Source organism: Acartia tonsa, chromosome 5 (genome assembly GCF_053477335.1).
Source record: "Acartia tonsa isolate MP-2025a chromosome 5, ASM5347733v1, whole genome shotgun sequence".
In the NCBI taxonomy this organism is placed as follows: domain Eukaryota; kingdom Metazoa; phylum Arthropoda; class Copepoda; order Calanoida; family Acartiidae; genus Acartia; species Acartia tonsa.
This window is the reverse complement of record NC_137264.1, coordinates 13691297-13706723: the sequence shown is the minus strand read 5'-3', so window position 1 is coordinate 13706723 and position 15427 is coordinate 13691297. Positions and strand designations below refer to the sequence as shown.

The following is a 15427-nucleotide window of genomic DNA, read 5'->3' as shown; positions in this document are numbered from 1 at the left end:
AACTTATATTTTAATAATATTGGAAAAATGTATGTATAACATGTAATTTTACATGTAATTTAACATGATTTTACAGCATGGCTAAGAACAGATTCTGACCCAGCGGACTTAAATCGGTTTCAAAGCCATACTGGACATACTTTCAGATTTAAAAAATAAAACAAGAAATAAAAAATTTCATTTCAAAATTTTAAAGAATTTGTTTATTTTAAGTTTGGCAACTGTGTCCAGCGGCAGCTCCCTAATTAACCCATTCAGCGCGATACTATTGGCTGGGACAAAAAATCCGCAAACTTTGATTTGAGCAAATCCACGAGAAATCTAGCATCTCATTGGTCAATTACGTTGCTCTGCTGCGATGCTATTGGTCAATACAAAAGTACAAATGTGGGCATTAGAGGATTTATTTACGAGAAAACTAGGGTTGGCCCACTGTGCTCAGATTGGACTTTTCAAGTCCATTTTTCTCGAAAATTGGACTTTTGAAAACCTTCAATGGACTTGAAAAAAAGCAACCTCCCGATGTTCAATGGACTTGAGAAAAATTTTCTCCCCCTTCCCCTTTTTTACCCCCTTCTTCCCAAATGGACTTCAAATGGAAGAAATGGGTGTAAAATGGACTTCACACGACCTAGAAAATGGACTTGAGCAAAATTTTCATCTGAGCACACTGGGTTGGCCCTAAAACAGCTTCGCCTAAAGGGGGGAAAGCTGCACTTTTTTTCAAGTTCGGTTCAACCCTATTACCGGTTGCAGAGGGTTAGGGGAAAATCCACATTTGAACATTCTAGAATTTAAAAACATTTTCTACCTCGAAATGACTAATAAATAAAATGAATATTGAAAGAAAAAGTTTACCTCACTCCTTTTCTCAGCTAGCATTGTCTAAAATCTGAAAATTAAGCTAAATCATTAATAAAACAAACAAAAATTAACTTTATCTGTTAGACAATTGCTTGCATCGGCCGTCGTAGCTAGCAGCAGACTAAAAATGCATTCGGAAAACTGGTTTTAATTTGAAAAGTTACCGCGGTATTCGGGGCGTTTTGAATAAGGATTTTAGAGAAGGCGTTTTAATGGTAAAATGGATTTTTTATGATATAAGCCTTTTAATAAAAATTAAAGCCCGTATAACTAATTTAGTAAATATGTATTAAAAATATGAGTATAAATACATAAAATTTACATTTTATATAATAATTGACCGATAAAAAAAACCTTATAAAAATTAATTACATTTCATTAACTAATAGAAAAGAATTTAGAAATAAAAAATGCTTTAATTAGTTAACATTGGTTATCAAAATTTCATATAAATATATATAAAACATAAACATGGCAACTTAATTAAATGGTCATAAAAGTTAAATGGTTCGTTTCACTCAGTACTTCTAATTTTGTACTAATAAATCATACATAATTAAACTAAACTGATAATATTGTCCAGTATGGCTTCGAAATCAATTAATATCCGCTGGATTAGAACCGGTTCAAACCTTACTGAAAATCATTTATAGCATCGTATAACAGACATTTTTCACTAAAAACAAAATACAAATCATAAAATCAACACTAGTTTAGTTAACCGGGGCCGTCGGCCCCTAGGGGATAAATGGGATGCGATAAATAACTATGATACATTTGTATAAAAAATAAAGTAACATTCGGAATTTTAGTTATATTAAAATAGGTAAAACCTTTCAGTTCTTGGTCAAATTAGTCTTTTCTTTAAAAATTTGTGTAGCCAAATGTTTCAACTGGTCATGTGACTGTTGTATTTCCATTCCCAAGCAGTCTTTGGTCGTCGAGGGTTGGTAAAGATCACCTGAAATTAATAGAATGTATTTTTTTATGGTTTTATCAAAAATGGATGTATTACTTGGATCTTACATCAGATTTGAATGTTCTCTAATAAAGTGAAACACGCAGCGGGCTAAAATAACGATACTCCTAATCAACCCCCCCTCTCCCCCTAACAACCTAAAATGACGTCTTTTTTTCACCTGTCATAATATCCCTGTATATTCTACATCCATTTATAAAAATCAATCATAGCGACATCCATGAAATGAGATGCTTAACAAATTACCTCTTTCTTCAGATTAAAATTATTGGCGAAAAAGTTTAGACACTGCTTGATTGTACAACCCAAAAATGCTTTATTGAAATTCTCCGATGTTATTAAGCCAATAAATTACAGAACGTGTTTACAACTCTTTGGGGCCCAGTTTAGTTTACTGTCCAATGTACTATCCCTACTCCATAGAAGTAGAACATTTATTTTTACTACTCAAATAAAGAAAATCAATTACCAGAATAAAAAGTTGAGTCAGGTCTTGGTTTCATATAATCCGAGGTTGTCATATTTCTAATATTTAAAACATTCACATCAATATTTTCTTTCCATCCACTCTTATCCCACATGCTTCCCTGAATATTTGAATATTAACAATAGGTCAATGATATATAAAGTTTAGAAATAAGGTATAGCCAACAATCGAAATAGATCTAAAATTATAATTTGGAGCAGATGGAGAGGTCGTCAATTTTACTTTATGATCTGCCCCCCCCCCCCCCCTCCAACGACAGCTGAAAATCACGTAATAGGTTACTAGATTTTTCTTCGAATTAATTTCGATATAGGTCCTTATAGGTAAAGTTCGTTACACAATTGTGACTTTTTCATGGTTAAATATTTCTAAAAAAGAGTTAACTATCTAAAAACGTCCAAGCTCTTATTTTGAGTAGAGAATTGGTTATATGTGAGAAATATTAACTATCACAACCCTCCTCACTGAATTTTTTGAGGGGGTATGGTTATTTTCCGTGACGTCATTGTATCAAAGTTTTTACCTTGAATGCATTTATCAAGCAAATATTTTCTTCTTTTGGAATGGAATCCATATACAGCACTATCTTAGGTTTCTAAATAAGTATAATCTATCAAAGAATGGGGGCAATGGGCTGATTATTACACTAGTCCCCAAAGTTGTACAATAATTTCTTATTCAATGGCTAAAACAGCTTTGGGGACTTTTACTGAATTTTGATTGGTTGGTTTATTAGGTAAGTTGATTTTTCCAACGTTTTAACCACTAATTTAAATCTACAGAAGGGGTATTTTTGTTTGTCATCATTGGGGATATACATTGTACATCAATTTATCGGCCATTGTCTTATCCCTTTAGATCCCTGATAATTTATTAGTGTTAAATAAGATCTTAAAAACAGCTTGATTAGGGCATCTTGGAGGAGACATGAGAAGTTTTTTAGCTTTCTTGTGTAAACGCTTGATCAAATATCGAATATTTAGTAAAGTTAAAAGTGTTTTTCTTTTAGACTCGAAAGTAGTTTCAAAATTCAAATATTTCTTTTAATTTTTGAAAATCAAACCTGAATTTCACAACAATGGAGCAATTTTCCAATCTTCTTATCCTTAAATATTATTAAAATGATTAAATGATCAGGGTTAAAAAAATAGATTTTGGATAAAATCTCAGGGGTGTATATTTTCAAATTTGACCCTGCTGAAGGGGGGGGGGGGGGAATAAAAAATATGTAGTTGGGGGGAAAAAATGTAAAAATTAAGAGAACTGAAAGCATTTTTTTATTTTTCTCACCTTTTTGGTGAAAAAAAACTAAAAGAATATGTGGGAGGGGGGATAATATGAATAAAAGAAACAGTTTTGAAAATATTTTTCTATTTTATTCCCTTCTTTGCTCCCCTGTAAAATCTTTAGCCATTATTCATTCAAATAAATAATATGCTTTTAATTAGATAACAGATCTATAGTACAGATGAATATACACTGATACAGATAACTACCTCCCTTTACCTATGACCCTTTTCGTCTGCTAACAATATGTTATTTTCTGCTTCTTGGCTGTGTTTATACTGCCGAAACCATTGGTGGATTTTTAAAGACCCAATTGAGAATATAAGTCATATAATTAAAAAAATCTCATTCAAACTAACGAGCATATGATATCCTAATTGTAAAGAAGCTATCTTCAAAATTAATATTTCTTAAATTAAACCTACCATTCTGTAATCTTTTTCAGTTGGATTGGGCAGATAACTGATATGGCCTAAAACCTGAAGAAAGATATAATAGACAAGGATGACAACAATATCATTATCTATATAAGTAGCGAAGCATTAAATAAGTAGACGTTCTTTTAAGTAAGGAAAATCTGCAGAAGCTTAAATCATAAGGCAGCTTAGTAAACACAATTTTCCAGATATCCAATTTCCTTTACGAATAAATGACAAGAAGTTAAAAGGAGAATATAAACAGAACAATAGATAATAAAGCGCAAGGTCGTCCAAGGGGGGGGGGGGGTTAAAGGGGTGTTTACTCCTAAACAATTTTGAATTCCAGTAGCCACCCACAAAAAGCTTTAAAACTTAAAAAGTGACTTAAAATAATGTAAATAATGGGGTAATGAACGGATGTAGATTTTTTTATCTGCCATTGTTCCCTTCTGTCCTGTGCTAAGCTAACCCAGGGAGGGAGGGGACAATGGGCTATTAATTATATTAGCCTCCAGAATTTTATAAAAACGTTTTCTAATTTGTATCCCAACAACTTTAGGGACTTCTATTAAATTATGTTTGTTCATTAAAATAAGTGTTCAGACGTTTAAAAACTTCTTTGTAATCTATAAAATGGGTAACTTTACACTTTATCATTGGGGATCTACATCAATTCATTGGCCAGTGTCTTATCCCTTTAGATCCCTAAAGCTGACCTGTACGTCTGAAAGCCTCATGGATTTTGGTATTCTTGGGGATAAAAATTTTACTAGTTTGGCTGGGCTAAATATTCTGGACTCTGTAATATCCTTCCTGCTAACTGGTAATATTGCCTCAACTCTAAATAAATTACTTTAAAAATTAAGCTTTTATCTAGTAGGCATGTTAGAATATTTGTCCTATAAATTTTAAACTTGGAATGATGATTCCTGTGACAGTCTTGAACAAAGCCGCGTCATAACCTAAGACTTACACCCAATGTTGCTTTGTCAGATGCGCAAATTTTATAGTAAAAGAAAGGGGAATGTCTTGGCCAAAATCAGACAGTTAGGACTTCCTGACAAAGGTCGTACAATCAAAGAGAAGGTTGTCTGCAATAGTTAGACCTAAACATACAAAAAAACAGCACAGCAATAACAAGCTTACAAAACTATTAATAAAGCAGCAATAAGTAGAAATAACGAACAACAAAAACATTAAATTTAAGAATAACTGATTAGTGACTATAACATATTCCTCCTTTCTTTAAATTATCTGAAGACGTATATACCCTTGTTATATAGTATAGAGCTGCGCTACTTAAATAGTAATCTAACCTTAAGCATAATATGTTAGATTTCTTTGTTTCGTGGTCTCCTTGTTTTATTTTTGAAACATTGGTCAACTCTCCGATTAAAATTCCTCTATAACCTAAAAATAATTGACAATGTGGTATTCATCAGGAATTTAAAGGGATAAGACAATGGCCGATAAATTGATGTTCGTCCCCAATGTTGATACACAAGATTACCCCATCTTTAGAATACAATTAGTGGTGTACAGTATACACATTTTGTTACTCAACTTAATAAACCAACCAATCAAAATTTAATAAAAGTCCACAAAATTGTTATACTCTTTGGGGACTAATATCCCCTCCATCCCTATATAGAAGATTTTGTGCCATCTGAAATTAAAGTTACACAAAAATCAAAGAAACTTTTTAAAAAATTAGTGTTTTCCTCCAAGTGTCCATAGAGCATTGAACCACCTACCCTTATTTTTCTATAAAAAAGAGAGTTAGTACATTTATAGGAAATGAAAATTCAGTATCAAATTTTGCCCTGGACGTTTGTGCTTGTTTTTATAGTTATCAACCTAATCCTTTATGTAAACTTATATGATTGGATCTACCTATAAAAATAATTTTGGGACTTTCCTTCTAGGGGCTAGTGGGGTAAAAGACCCCACCAAACATTGAAATTGTAACTTATGAGCTTGTTTTTAAAGATATCGAGCTGATTTTTTAAATAAAACCTTTTATTACATAAAGGAGTTGATTAGCCACCTCATATTACATTTTTGCACTTCACTTCTAGGGGCTTGTAAGCTCAAAACTTATAAATTTTGTATTTGGGGGGGTTGAACCAAAGGCCCCTAGAGGGATAGTGCGTAAATGAAATCTGTAGTTACTACTTATTTCAGTTATGTGAAAATAGTTTCTAATAAAAAAATCAGCTCGATATCTTTAGAAATAAGTTAAGTACTTGAATTTTAGTTTTTGGAGGGGTCTTTTGCCCCAGTAGCCCCTGGAAGTATAGTCCTAAAATTCAATTTTCATAGTTTTATAGATAGATCCAATCATATAAGAGAGTTTACAAAACAAATTAGGTTGATAACTAAAAAAAACAAGCCCAAACTTCCAGGGCAAAATTTGTTACAGGGGTGTGTATATTCTACATGGGATCCCCTGCTCAGGGGGGGGGGGGGAATAAAAATTAAGTAGTTGGAGGGGAAAAAAATGTAAAAATTAAGAAAACTAAAAACATTTTTTCCATTTCCCCCCTCCTCTCCTTGGTGAAGAAACTAAAAAATGTGTGGTAGGAGGGATAAAATAAATAGAGTTCTTTAAATATTTTTCCATTTTCCCCCCTACTAGTTGAGAAAAAACTAGGGGGGGGGGGGGGGAAATAAAAAAAATTTGTAGCCGGGGAAAAAAAAATAAATCGTGTGAGAATATACACCCCTGATTTGTTACTGAATTTTCATTTCCCATTAGTGTACAGAATTCCCCTTCCCCCTTAATTTGCTGCATCACATCCCATGCATATTTAAATATATTTTAATCTATTGTATCTAAACCAGAATAGCATTGTGTACCATTAGGATTTTTGTAAGCCAAGGAGTGAAAATTAGCAACTACAGCTGGGTGCAAATCTATTCGCATTTCTTCAAACATTTTATTCATACATAAAATAGTCTGAAACAATTCATTTTTAAAAACAAAAAAAGCAAACAACATAGGTATAAAAGAAACAACTAATTCAATATTTATTTTTTCTCTCAAAATCGATTACAACAGATTTCATTAAAAAAAATTACATTAATTCTGATTGTGTACATTAAATGCCACAGTTTACATAAAAATGATTTTCTTGTGGTTTCTTTTTTCAAACTGGTTATCTGAAAATATCAAAAATATGAGAGTTTAAATCACTTTATCATTAAGTCAATGTCCAAATGTAGCATAGCCGAAGCTTTCATTTTCTTGGATTGGTAAAAAGGAAAAAAACGTCAAGAAGGAAAAAAATTGATGCATGTAAATCCAATGAATCACTTATTTTGACAAAGGAGAAACTAACGTACAAACGGTCATCTAAATAAAGAGTAGTTAACACCAAGTATATGAAAACTAATGGAATAATGTTTTGTGCAATGTGCATGTTTGACCTTATTAAAGCAGTTAATACTAATATTTTTAGTTACTGTAATTTTCTATAAATGTCAAGCTTTATTTTATGTTTAAAACTGTAAATACATTTGAAAATAATACCTTCTAGATTTTCTCTTGCTATCGCCATTTTGTTTTGCCGCCAAATCTTCGTTTTCCCGCCGTTTTTTCTTCTCCTGTTCGGAGCTAGAGTCGCGGTCCTAAACGTAAAAAAAAGTTTAAACAGTTAAATCTCAGGGATCTAAAGGAATAAGACAATGGCCGATAGATTGATAAACATCCCCAATGATGATACACAAAATTACCCTTTCTGTAGATTACAATTATTTGTTGAAATTTTTGATACTCAAATTAATGAACCAACCAATCTAAATTCTATGAAATTCTCCAAAGTTGTCAAGCCAACGAATAAGAAAACGTTATTATAAAACTTTTGGGACTAGTGCAATAAACAGCCCAGGCCAATGTGATGATCAGCAATGGTTTGAAGACGTCATATTTAAAGGATTTTATGATTTGGGCAGGGGTGTATATTCTGCATGGGATCCCCGGCTCAGGGGGGGAAGGGGGAAATAAAAAATAAGTGGTTGGAGGGAAAAAAAATGTAAAAATTAAGAAAACTGAAAACATTTTTTTCATTTCGCCCCCCTACTTGGTTAAAAAAGCTAAAAAAATGTGTGGTAGGAGGGATAAAATAAATAAAATATAGAGTTCTTTAAATATTTTTCTATTTTCCCCCCTACTTTTTAAGAAAAATCTAGGGGGGAAAAAAATAAAAAAAATTTGTAGCAGGGGAAAAAAAATAAATCTTGTGCAGAATATACACCTGGATTTGGGTCTATAGGAAAAGCTTAGAAAACAAAATAAAATTCAGAGACGAACTCTAACTAAAATAGAAGTTAAAAATCTTTAAAACGGCTAAATATACAGTGACTTTGCATTTGTAAAAACTTTATGCAGGTCTTATGCTATTTTAAAACAATAATGTTATATATGTAACTTTTTTGGAGGAATTATATTAAAGAAAGTAGTAATATTATTTTTGAGTTCTCCATTTGGGGAAAGCTTCACACAAATTAGTTCTTGAAATAATTAAGGTCTACTTTTCAGTCCCGTCAAAAGAGCCTCTTAATACACAGACTCTTCTAATAAAAAATATACTTACCCTTTTCCTATCTTTCTTAGCAGTCGCAAAAGCCGCAGCTGCCTCTTTATCCGCCAGCTCCTTCCTCATCTGTTCCTCATCCTCACGAAGTCTGAATATCATTCAAGTTGAAAAAGAAATAAAAATCTAGTTTTTTTATCGCAACGTTTTATGTAGATTGCTTTTAAATGATGATAAAATAAAATAATATAATATTAAAACCAGTTTTGTTAGAATCGACGCGATAAGCCAAAAGTCGAAAAATACTTCTCCGATTAACATACCCCTGTCAGCTATTAAAAAAAAGTAAGATAATAGATCTAAGTATAGATGTATATACAGATAACTACCTCCCTCCCTTTTTCAATAACCAATTTTGGCTGCTAGAAAATTTTTTTCTGCTACTTGTGTGTTAATATAACCGACACCATTGATTGATTTTCAATGACCCAATTGAGAGTCGGCACAAGGACACTGCGATGGTGTGATAAAGTTATTGTTGTACTCTAATGTTAAGACATAACTTTACCTCTCTTCCTCTATCTTCCTAAGCCTCTCTTTCTCTTTCTTGGCTCTTTCTTTCTTCTCTAACCTAAATCAATTTAGTATACCTAATATTTTAGGAATCATATTAAGTAGAAGTTATGGATAACCGCGGTTAAGATCTCTTTAAATACTGTAATAATTTAGTTTTAGGAAAGCTTCTTTTCCTATATGGTATAAAGCTATTTAATCTCTGAATTATCGTTCTACGGCAGGTAGGTTTTGGGCTGTTATTCTTAAATACACAAGGGCCTAAATTGTATTGAACGAATAAACTAAGCAAAAATAGAGGAATAGAAAGACAAAAAGCTTGAGTAGAAAAGATTTTTCTAAATATCTAAAATTGATGTTAACGTTGTGGGAACCTACGATACAGGTTTGAATATGAAAGGACGATTCTATTCAATATCGTTACCTGTCGGGCGATTTGTCCTTTTTCTTATCTTTGGATGAATCACGCTTACGCTTAAAATCACGGTCTGAGTCACCAGGATCCTATAAGACAGGAAAATAAATCACAAATTCAAGACTTTCGCTTATTATACGAGACCGCAGATTTTATGCTAGATTGTAGTAGTTTATTGGGGATGAATTATTAATTACGGGATAAGACAACTGATGATAAATTGGTGTACACTTGCAATTGAGATAAACAAAATAACCCCTTCTCGATATTAAAATTATTGGTTAAAAAGTTAGGACACTGAAAGCTTTACAATATACATAAATATCCATAGTTTTGTAGCCAACAAATGAAAGATTATATTAAAGAAACTTTGGGGACCAACAGTAACACGAATAATTTACAGACCAATTTTCCCTCCCTTTAGCAACCATAGACTAAATACATTATTATATAAGGTTAAATGAACAGTAAACAAGGATGACAACATCCATTAGTAGCGAAGCTCAAAAATTATGGATTGATATACGGAAAAATGAACTATGAAGCAGTTTCATAAAAAAAATATTAACCTAACTATATCTATCTTGAATAGGAGTTGAGAAAATAATGAAAACTTAAAAATGTAGGATTCGATCTAGCACCCCAATAAATTGACGAATCTTAATGAAACTTGGTGAAAATATGAAGAATGTTAACATATTTAATCCCTGAAAATCAGCCTTCTATCCTTTAAAGGAGCCTAGAAAATCACATTTCGAATTATAGAGTAGCTTTCTTACTAAAAAGGATCAGAAGTCTCATAGAAAGGAGAGGTGGTATATCTCCCTACTTAAAATCGGACGTACAAACGGACATTAAAGGTACGCTATTAAATTAAATACTTTACCACAGATTGTCTGGAGGCCGGTGGTCCCATCTCTGTGGCCCTCTCCCGGCTCCCGCGGTCACGCGAGCTCGTGTCACGGTCACGTGACTTGGTCTCGCGGTCACGTGATTTGGTCTCGCGGTCACGAGACTTGGTCTCCCGGTCGCGCGATTTGCTTTCGCGGTCTTTCTTCTTCTCCTAAAGAAATATTAATTTTCAATTCAAAATAAGCTGAATCTAAGTTGTATGACCTAAAACAAGAAACCTAAAAAGATTTGACACACATTATGTAAAATAGGATGTTTGCGTGTCTGTCTGCAGTTCAGTAGGATCTCGTGAACGGCTCTGCTTGTCGTTAGAGATATAGCCCAGTGAAGAAATTATCCCAAACATTACTTACTTTTTTTATTAACAAAAATACCATGAGGTTTTACAAAATAATTAACATATAAGTTAGGTTAAGTTTATCTTGTTTTCTTTCTGTTTAAGTTTATCTTTCTTTTACTAACCTTCTTTTCCTCGTTGATTTCCCCCTCCTCTTTTCCGTCTTCCTTCCCCTTAGCGTCCTCCTTACCCTTTGTTTTCTCCTCCTCTGGCTCTGGCTTGAAGCTCTTCATCTAGATTTATGGATGTAAAATCAGGGATTTAAAGGGATAAGACAATGACCGATAAATTGATGTACATCCCACAATTTAACCATTATGTAGATTAAAATTAGTGATTGAAACATTTTAACCCAAAGTTGTTAAGCCAGCGAATAAGAAAACCTTATTAGGAACTTTGGAAACCAGTATATAAACAGCCCATTGATTCCTCTCTCTCTCAATTATACGTAAGGTACGTGGAAATTATGACCGGGGTAAAATTGTCGTCAATTAAGATAGCTATTTCCACTGTCAAATATTTAAATAAAACATTTGACAGCCGCAGTTATCTTAGAATATTTTGGCAGATGAATCAGAGGGCTGAAAAAATGTATTTTTTACCAAGTGGAATTCATGTTCTTTGACCATCCTTGTACGGTTCATTGACAGCTTTCCTTGGTAGCTACGCGCCTGAACAAGCAAATATTTTAATACACAGCTAGACAAATATTGCCATAAAGAGGATCATTTTTTTAAAGCGTAAATCCGTTCAGTTGGTTTGTTGTAGTCAAATACTATTATTAAGTCAAAGGGTTCTTAATTATAACCAATGTATGTATGAAATGGGCCATAACCAAGAACAGTTTGACTTAATAAGAGCATTTGACTACAATCCACCACAAAACTTTACAAAATTACGCGAAAAAAATGACCCTCTTAATCAAGAATATAAACATTCACGAATTTCAGTAGACACTTTGTTATAATGGAAGAAAAAAGTAAGTTTTTGAGTAGATGAGTAAAAGCCAGGAAAATTTAAAACAATAGATTGAACAACAACAATTTATATCAAGGGAATATATTTTAAAGGGCTTACAATAATCATTTATAGGCGAGGCTACTATTAGTCTGTCTATTTCTCTTACCTTGATGTAAAGATCAGCTCTTTGATCCTTCTCTTCATTGCAAACCTTCTCAACTCTCTTCTCAAGAACATGACCAAGATTCTAAATAAAATATACATAACAGATATGACAAATATTCAAGTCCATGAGTGGCGCAACAAATATATGAAAACAAAATGTTATTAAAATAAGACTTTTCTCTAAATAATGGCCTAAAACAATAATTTTTGTATAAAAAACGTATTTGTAGAATAAAGGGTTAAACCGAAGGCTTTAATAGTTATTTATCGAATCGTATTATAGACAGCGGATATTACATGATAAATTATAAGATTAAAACTAGTTTTGTAAGCACCGAGGGACTGAAGTCTAACTTTACCCATCAGTAAACCACTTAACATAATGAAAAAAAAAACAGAAAATCAGAAAACTTTACCTGAATAAGAGGGTACTGGCTGATGATTTCATTCAGAATAATCAGGGCATTTCTGATCTGGACATAATCCTTGCTTTCCAGACATACCACCAAGGCCTTGGCAATCTAAAACAATAGTTAATAATCGCATCGTATAATTGACACCTTTCGGCGGATATAAAATTCTACAAGGAGGGGGGGGGGGGGGGGGTTTAATGCAACCATCTCGTAATCAATGTATAAATGGCACTTAGAATTCGAATTTCGATCTGAAATTTTGTATGAGGAACCCTTGATAGGTCTATTTTCCCGAAATCGATTAAAAAGTTGGAAACGTAACGGCTATCGGCTGCCGGCTCAGACGTTTAGCTGTTTTGGGGCTTTTTTTTAGAGCAAAATTATTGATAAAAACACCAATAAACTTTTTAAAAATTTCTAGTACCAGCTGTTTAACAGCTAGAATCGACTAAAAAAAGGCTGGTAGAAGCTATAAAATACCAAGAGTATCATTTTTAGACCGAATAATTTAAAACTATCATTCAAAAAGTTGATTCCTCCGTTATGATGGATATGCTCTGAAAATAGCCAAAAACCGGCTTCACGGCTGAGCTGCCAGCCGTTACTTTTTCTAACTTTTTATTCGATTTAGGGAAAATAGACCTACCAAGGGTTCCTCATGCAAAATTTCAGATTGAAATTCGAATTCTAAGTGCCATTTAAACATTGATTACGAGATGGTTGCATTAACCCCCCCCCCCCTTCTAAGATTAAAACCGTTTTTTTTAACCCTGAGATGCTATAGGCACGAACTAAAAAACTAGTTTTAATCTTATGATTGTATATTTATACCTATATTAGTAGAAAACTTGATATAATCAGGGTTGTCATATTGGGCATTTTTTCGATAACGGGCCGCCCAATTGCCCAAAAGACAAACTATAGACAAAAAATGTTATGGTTCTACTACTGTTTTTTACTTATAACACATAAGCTTTACGGATTTTTACCAGAAACCTACCCCTCTCTTTATATAATTTATATAAAAAATAGGCCCCCCCCCCTCTTTTTTACCCCCTCCCCTCGCCCAAAAGGACTGATAAAGGACTGCCCAAAACCACCCGCTTGATTTGACAACCCTGAATATCACCAAAAAAATATACAATAAGCTTAATAAATAAACCAATCAAAAATCCGTGGAAAGTCTCCAAAATTGTTAAACCAATGAATAAGATAACGTTATTAATGTTATAAAAATTTGGGGACGAGTGTAATAAACAGCCCATTGTCCCCTCTCTCAGTGTGTGTATTTACCTTATAATGCCACTTGTGACAGACATGTCTGTAGTTTTCAAAGTCCACAAAGTCTGTCAGAGGCCTTGTTCCGCTGGCATTACTATCCTCAACTCCACTTGTAGCCTAAACAAAGACGGTTACGCATGGGTCTAAAGGGATAAGACGATGGCCGATAAAATGATATACATCCCCAAAGATGATACACTAAATTATCCCATCTGTAGATAACAGTTAGCGCTTAAAACGTCTGAATAGTCAACTAAATAAATCAACTGATCAAAATTTTAAAAATTTGCCAATTTTCAAAAATAGCGTTTTTAGGTTTTTTTTTATCTTTTCTTAGGCTAGGAACAAGATATGTTGAAAATTTCAAAAATTCCTGATTCTACTTCTCAAGACCTATTCAGGGAGCACCATGAAGCCATATTTCTGATGCAATGATTTTTTGACCCCCATGGGCAAACTTACAGATTTTTTAACCTATTTAAAGAAAATTAAGGGGGGCGTCAAAATTTCAAAGTGAAATTACTGGGCATAATACTTGTCCAAAATGGTTAAAAAAAAGTGTTTTCACCAAAAGGCATAATAACTGCAACTGCACTACTTAAATTTCAAAAAAAGCCGGGGGAAAAAATCCTCTTGGCCAACAAGCGAAATAAATCTAAAATAAATAAATTTTTGGGGCAGATAAAAAAGGTCGTCCCCCAACGACAGCTGAAAATCACGTATAGGTTTCGTGATTTTTTTCCGAATTCATTTTGTTGTTGGTATGAGCTGCAGTTTTTATGCTGATCTTAGGTTAAGATCAAATATATATTTCATGTCCAAAAAATGTAATTTTTTTTTACATTAACGTGTCCTATGACATGGATGTATTACTACATGGATCTTACACAAGATAATTATGTACTCTAATAAAGTGAAACTTGAAGCAGGATAAGATAATGACCCACACCCGTTAACCCCATCCCCTCCTAACTGAATGAACGTACTGACCAAAAAGTGATGTTCATGTTAGCAACCTAAATTGACACAATTTTCCCCCTGCCATAATATCCAGGTATATTGTATATCCATTCCTATAACCTAAAAATGTCTATTTTTACTTGAACAGTTGCTTTAACATGTTGTCCACCTTGAACTTTGTGATGAAGCCCGGGTAGCCGCTGCACTCCTCCTCGAACACCTGCTTGTCCTTGTGCCACCTCCTGGCGGTCTCCAGCATGGCACACAGGAACCTGCCGTACCTTGTGGCCTCGTTTTCTACAAAAGATGAATTTTGAGCAGAGATCTAAAGGGATAAGAAAATAGCCGAAAAATTGATGTAAATCCCATTCCCCAATGATCTTTGTGTGTGTCGCTGGCCATTTTCCGCTAAACCGATATGGACCAATAAAGCTTTTAGATAAGTCATGGGAAGGTTTAAAACTATTTTGGAGGAAGGTACCACCACCCTCCAAAGAGAAATAGTCCTTAAACAAAAAATAAATCCAAACTTTTTTTTAAAGCTAATATTGAAAATTTGGTTGGGATCGACTCCTCCCCTCCCCACCCCCATTTCGAGTGCCCCTAGAGGCCCCAAGTAGAAAAAATGAAATTATATTTGTACCTGTACAAGATGTAACTGTGTATGTGATATCACAGAAATATAGCATGTGTTGTAGAAATAAGGGGGGGGGGGGGGGGGGGAATTTTGACACATTTGCGTAAACCTGGAGTATAGGTTTATTTTTGGACTGAGAGGATAGGTTATTAAAGATAAAATCATTCTTATATGATGAAATACCCGCTACTTTATGATTTTTT

At 33.4% G+C, this 15427-nt stretch overlaps 4 protein-coding genes across 4 annotated transcripts in view; 1 reads left to right on the top strand and 3 right to left on the bottom strand.

Annotated features, from left to right (window-relative positions):
• Uba1 (ubiquitin-like activating enzyme 1) overlaps positions 1 to 966 on the bottom strand; it is a 41570-nt gene extending 40604 nt beyond the window's left edge. Inside the window, exon 1 of the mRNA XM_080160399.1 lies at positions 859 to 966. Within this exon, the coding sequence (XP_080016525.1) occupies positions 859 to 882 (24 nt within the window). The 5' untranslated portion in view covers positions 883 to 966. The remainder of the gene's footprint in view (positions 1 to 858) is intronic.
• Positions 1 to 15427, top strand: part of LOC145318814 (polypyrimidine tract-binding protein 2-like) — a 148627-nt gene that overhangs the window by 39521 nt on the left and 93679 nt on the right. The gene's annotated exons all lie outside the window — the stretch shown is intronic.
• Positions 892 to 7037, bottom strand: LOC145318816 (uncharacterized). Its single transcript, XM_080160408.1, has 8 exons — positions 6896 to 7037; positions 5353 to 5446; positions 4753 to 4876; positions 4043 to 4096; positions 3394 to 3435; positions 2854 to 2925; positions 2313 to 2430; positions 892 to 1825 (listed from the first exon to the last, which is right to left on the bottom strand). The coding sequence occupies exons 1-8, from the start codon at positions 7035 to 7037 to the stop codon at positions 1701 to 1703; spliced, it is 771 nt and encodes a 256-aa protein (XP_080016534.1). The 3' UTR covers positions 892 to 1700.
• Positions 7041 to 15427, bottom strand: part of tho2 (THO complex subunit 2-like protein) — a 47403-nt gene continuing 39016 nt past the window's right edge. Inside the window, exons 34-45 of the mRNA XM_080160394.1 lie at positions 14757 to 14884; positions 13640 to 13744; positions 12350 to 12454; positions 11935 to 12015; positions 11411 to 11479; positions 10934 to 11041; positions 10446 to 10622; positions 9569 to 9648; positions 9140 to 9202; positions 8632 to 8722; positions 7569 to 7666; positions 7041 to 7198 (exon numbers count right to left, since the gene is read on the bottom strand). Coding sequence (XP_080016520.1) covers positions 7195 to 7198; positions 7569 to 7666; positions 8632 to 8722; positions 9140 to 9202; positions 9569 to 9648; positions 10446 to 10622; positions 10934 to 11041; positions 11411 to 11479; positions 11935 to 12015; positions 12350 to 12454; positions 13640 to 13744; positions 14757 to 14884 — 1109 coding nt within the window. The 3' untranslated portion in view covers positions 7041 to 7194. The remainder of the gene's footprint in view (positions 7199 to 7568; positions 7667 to 8631; positions 8723 to 9139; positions 9203 to 9568; positions 9649 to 10445; positions 10623 to 10933; positions 11042 to 11410; positions 11480 to 11934; positions 12016 to 12349; positions 12455 to 13639; positions 13745 to 14756; positions 14885 to 15427) is intronic.